This window comes from Daucus carota, chromosome 4 (assembly GCF_001625215.2).
Source record: "Daucus carota subsp. sativus chromosome 4, DH1 v3.0, whole genome shotgun sequence".
Classification (NCBI taxonomy): Eukaryota; Viridiplantae; Streptophyta; class Magnoliopsida; order Apiales; family Apiaceae; genus Daucus; species Daucus carota.
The window spans coordinates 6,461,447-6,466,551 of NC_030384.2; the positions used below are offsets into that span (position 1 = coordinate 6,461,447).

At 46.5% G+C, this 5,105-nt stretch overlaps 1 protein-coding gene across 1 annotated transcript; it reads right to left on the reverse strand.

The window, feature by feature from the left end:
- Positions 1-521: 521 nt before the first annotated feature.
- LOC135152135 (uncharacterized) lies at positions 522-4,496 on the reverse strand. The gene has a single exon (XM_064091968.1). It carries the CDS (start codon positions 4,494-4,496, stop codon positions 522-524), a length of 3,975 nt encoding a protein of 1,324 aa, XP_063948038.1.
- Between the last annotated feature and the right edge of the window lie 609 nt (positions 4,497-5,105).

Below are 5,105 nucleotides of genomic sequence, written 5' to 3' on the forward strand. Positions count from 1 at the left end.
TTCGCCCTATATCTTCATGTGTAGTGTGTTTGATACATTTTAGTTAATTGTCAACAAATACTAAGTATTTTTAATTCGTCGATGCTAGCATTCGTGGGCTAGTTGAGAGGTCTTTCCCTTTCGAAACTTAGCTCGTTATTGTCACAGTTGTACTTGTATATTTATGTCATCGTGTTTGTCGAATGTCATAAGTCTTTTGTTGACATGTTTTAGCGTTTGTTTGATAAGGTCGAGTCACGCTTATTGTCGTAGTTTGACTAATGGGAGTACACAGATTGGAGTACATTTTCGACAAGTAATTCAATTAAGTTAAAGGGAATATAACGATATGTGAATTGCGCATATTAAAGCAAGTCGTTATGATATTCATGTTAGAACAATGAGTTATGCAAAATGGGCGAGTGCCACGGTTTTATTCAAAGACATCCGTAATTCTAAACAGAATTGTCTAGGGTCATGTAGGGTCTATCACTACTTTTTATTATGCTGGAAAGGAAATAAAGCAACAAATGTACCCATTCTCACACATGGTATTTTTTGAGGTGGCTTGCATTCCAACTCCTTGGCACTTGGGCTCCATCCAGGGTCGACAGCTGGTAAGCCCCACGCCCTACAACTGCATCAATGAAATAAGGACCTTCCCAATTGTCGGCGAACTTCCCCGCGGCTGTGTCCAGTGTGTTCTGAAATACTTTTCTCAAGACCATGTCACCAACAGTGAACGTCTTGATACGCACATGTTTATGGTATATATTGGCCACCCTCTGCTGATATGCTTCCATATGCACTTTTGCCGTCTCCCTCAGCTCATCTACGGTGTCAACGTCTTGCGCCAGTGCTTCCTTATTCGTGTCATACGTCTGCAAACCATATCTTGCCGTGGGAGTGACAACTTCCGTAGGTAGCACGGCCTCCGTCCCATAGACCAAGCTATATGGGGTTTGTCCCGTAGATACCTTAGGGGTCGTTCTATCAGACCATAGTACCCACGGTAATTCTTCAGCCCATCGCCCCTTGCATGTCGTCAGCCTCTTTTTGAGGTTATTGATGATGATTTTGTTACTGGATTCTGCTTGACCGTTCGCTTGTGGGTAACTCGGAGTAGATTTGAGCAGATTGATGTTGTACTTTTTACAAAAAGCCTCAGTTTTGTCGCTTATGAATTGTGAACCGTTGTCACAGACGATCTCGGATGGGACCCCGAACTTACACAGTATATTTCTTTTGATGAATGAGATTACCTCCTTGGACGTCACTTGTCTGAATGCTTCTGCTTCAATCCATTTTGAGAAGTAATCTGTCATTGCCAACATGAACACCTTCTGTCCGGGTGCCGTGGGCATTTTCCCGACAATATCCATCCCCCATTTCATGAAAGGCCATGACGGAAGTGTTGCATGCAGAAATTCTGATGGCTGATGCGTTATAGGGGCGTGGCGTTGACACGCATCACACTTCTTTACAAACTCAATGGCGTCTTGACGTAGAGTCGGCCAGTAGTAGCCCATGTGTAATGCTTTCAATGATAAGTTCCTTGCGGCTGTGTGGTTGCCACATTCTCCCTCGTGGATATCCTGTATAACTAAGGATGCTTCTCTCTTGCTAAGACACCTCTGCAGCGTCCCCGTCGCCGATTTCTTAAATAAGACGTCGTCAATGACTGTGAACCGTGAGGCCTTCATTCTTAACATTCTCGCATCATTTCGGTTGTCAGGTAGAATTCCGTGTAACAAGTAGTTTTTATACGTCTGTATCCATCCGTCTTCCGTGTCATTTTTTTCTTGAATATCGAAGATCTGAGCTTCAGCTGATTCCGGGAGTAATGTTGCTGGTTTCAGAAGATGCATCACAGGTATAGTCGTCATACTAAGATCTTTGAGGACGGCGCCTAGGCCTGCTAGCGCATCCGCTTGTGTGTTTGATTCTCTGGGGATTTGTTGGATGCTAAAGGTGTCAAATTTTACTTTCAAGCCCTTAACTATATCAAGGTAGTGCATCATCTTACTGTCTTTGGCTTCGTAGTCACCTTTGACGTGATTAACGATCAGGAGGGAGTCACAGAAGACATTGATGTTTTTTATCAGCATCTTTTGCGCTGTAGCCAGCCCCACAATCAATGCTTCATATTCCGCCTCGTTGTTAGTGGCCTTGAATTCACAACACACAGAATACGCTACTGAATCCCCCTGTGGCGACTTGAGGACAAGCCCTATTCCTGTCCCATTTACATTCGATGCTCCGTCAGTGTACAACGCCCAAGGTTGAACTTCTGTTTTCGTCATGACCCGCCTGTATTCTGCCTCAGCTTGTTGTGATTGGCTTGGGCTGAAGTCCGCCACAAAGTCTGCTAAAGCTTGGGATTTGATGGCTGTCCTCGCGTCATAAACGATGTCGTATGTACTGAGTCGTATAGCCCATTTCGCCATCCTTCCTGTTAATTCTGGTTTGCTGAGAACCATTCGTAAGGGAAAGTTCGTCATGACATGTATTTTGTGTGACTCGAAATAATGTCGTAACTTAGTGGACGCCATGGCTAATGCAAGAACTAATTTTTCGAGTAGTGTGTACCTTTTTTCCGCGTCAATTAAGCTCTTGCTTACGTAGTATACGGGAGCTTGGGTGTTCTCGACTGCCTTGACAAGGACGGCGCTGACAGCATGGTCCGTGACAGAGAGGTAGATATACAGTTCCTCGCCTTCTAGTGGTTTTGACAATAGGGGAGGCGTCGACAGGTACTTCTTCAGGTCGTCCAATGCTGCCTCATGGCTTTCTGACCACTGGAATCCTTCATTCTTTCGTAGGACGTCGTAAAACAATCGACATCTATCCGATGAACGTGAAATGAATCTGTTGAGGGCCGCCACTCTTCCCGTCAACTTCTGTACCTCTTTGATATTGGAAGGGCTAGTTAGCTCAAAAATTGCTCTTATCTGTTCTGGGCTCGCCTCGATACCTCTCCTTGTCACCATATGGCCCGAAAATTTCCCCGATGATACAGCAAAGTTGCACTTTGATGGGTTAAGCTTCATGTTGAATTGTCTCAGTATATCGAACACCTCCTCGAGATCCCTGATATGATTCTTGGCATTCACAGATTTTACCACCATGTCGTCAATGTACACCTCCATTGTCCGACCGATTTGTTCCTTGAACATCTTATTGACGAGACGCTGGAATGTCGCCCCCGCATTTCTTAGTCCAAACGGCATCGCCAAGTAGCAGTATATCCCCCGGTCAGTGATGAACGCTGTTTTTTCTGCATCTGATGGCTCCATCTGAATCTGATTGAACCCACTCGAAGCGTCGAGAAACGTCAATAGCTCATGTCCTGCCGTTGAGTCAACCATTGTGTCAATGTGGGGTAAGGGGTAAGGATCTTTGGGACACACCTTGTTTAAGTCGGTGTAGTCGACGCAAACTCTCCACTTCTCGTTTTTCTTTTGAACAATAACGACATTGGCAAGCCATTCCGGGTAATCGACTTCCTTGATCATTCCGGCCTTTAACAGTCGGTTCACCTCCTCGTTGATAATTTTGTTCCTTTCAGCAGCGAACTTTCTTCTCTTCTGTTGGACGGGTGTAAAGGATGGGTCGACATTCAGCTTGTGTGTAATGATTTCAGGGCTAATGCCCGTAACGTCTTCATGCCCCCAAGCAAAGGCGTCCAGCCTGGTCGTCAAGAATTCCACCAGGTTCGCTTCCATCGTACTTGTCAGGTCCTCGCCAATCAGGACTTTCTTGTCGCCGCCTGTCAGGTCCACCTCTGCCAATTTCTCGGGGCCTGTCATGGAGTCCTGAGGTGTCTCCACGGCCTCGTGTTGAACTGTTGGCTTCATGCTTGCTTTGTAGCAATCTCTGGCGACGCATTGGTCACCCGCGATTTCCTGTGCTCCCCATGGCGTCAGGAATTTGAGGACCTGATGATATGTAGACGGCACTGCTTTCAAGTCGTGGATCCACGGTCTCCCCATAATGATGTTGTATGTAGGATCTCCATCAATGATCACGAACCTCGTTAACAAGTTTAGTCCTTTGACATATGTCGGCAAGGTGATTTCCCCAACAGTCCTCTTCCTTTCTCCGCTAAAGCCAACTAGGGTTGTCGTCTTCTTGATCATGTCGGTTTCAGCTAGCCCCATTTGTTGTAGTGTACTTAACATCATGATGTTTGCCGCGCTTCCGTTGTCAACTAGGATGCGTTTTATAAAACAATTTCCCACTGGTAAGGAGATTACAAGGCCGTCATGCTGTGGTTCGGAGACATGTTCTCTGTCGGACTCGTTGAAAGTCAGTGTCGTAATGCTGTAGTCCAAGACGTCTGCCTTTGACACCCTCACGACAGCTTCCCTTGCTGCGCGTTTTGCTTGAGAGTATGTTGTGCCCGACACCTCTGATCCTCCGGCTATAAAGTTGATCACTTTCTGGTGTGGTGGTGGAGGCGGTTGTCTTGGAGGCGTTTGGTCCTTCTTCACATGTGTCGACTTGTTCTTCGTCATGAATAACTGTCATACGTCGGAGGCAGGTTGGGGTCCTTTCTCCAATCCGTCCTCTCCTGCGCGGAGCTAACCCTCGCATCATCGTGTGTCGGCCTGACATAAGGTCTGGTGTCTCGGACCCTTGACGTCGTGATTTTCCTGTTCGGACGGTAGTATTTGTCATCTTCTTCTCTCCTGTCCTCTTCTAACCTTACTTGGGCCATTGCTTTTGCCTGGACGTCATCCATAGTCCTGCATGGATATTTAGTTAACTCGTCGTAGAGCGGTGAGTCTCTTTCCAACCCTCTTCTAAATGCTTCGATCGCTGTGGGCACGTCACAGTTTGTTATGGTCACTTTTTCCCTGTTAAATCGCGTCAGGTAATCCCTGAGTGGTTCCCGATACCTCTGCACAATCTTGTAGAGGTCGCTCGTTGTTTTCTCGAACACCCTGCTGTTGGCGAATTGCAAATTGAAAGCGTCAACTAGGTCGGCGAACGATTCTATGGAGCCGTTGGGTAGGTTCACAAACCATTGTAGAGCCGGTCCGGCCAGTGTTGATCCAAAACCTTTACACATGCACGCCTCTCTTAGGTCTTTTGTTATCGGCACCGTAAACATCCGCTACTTG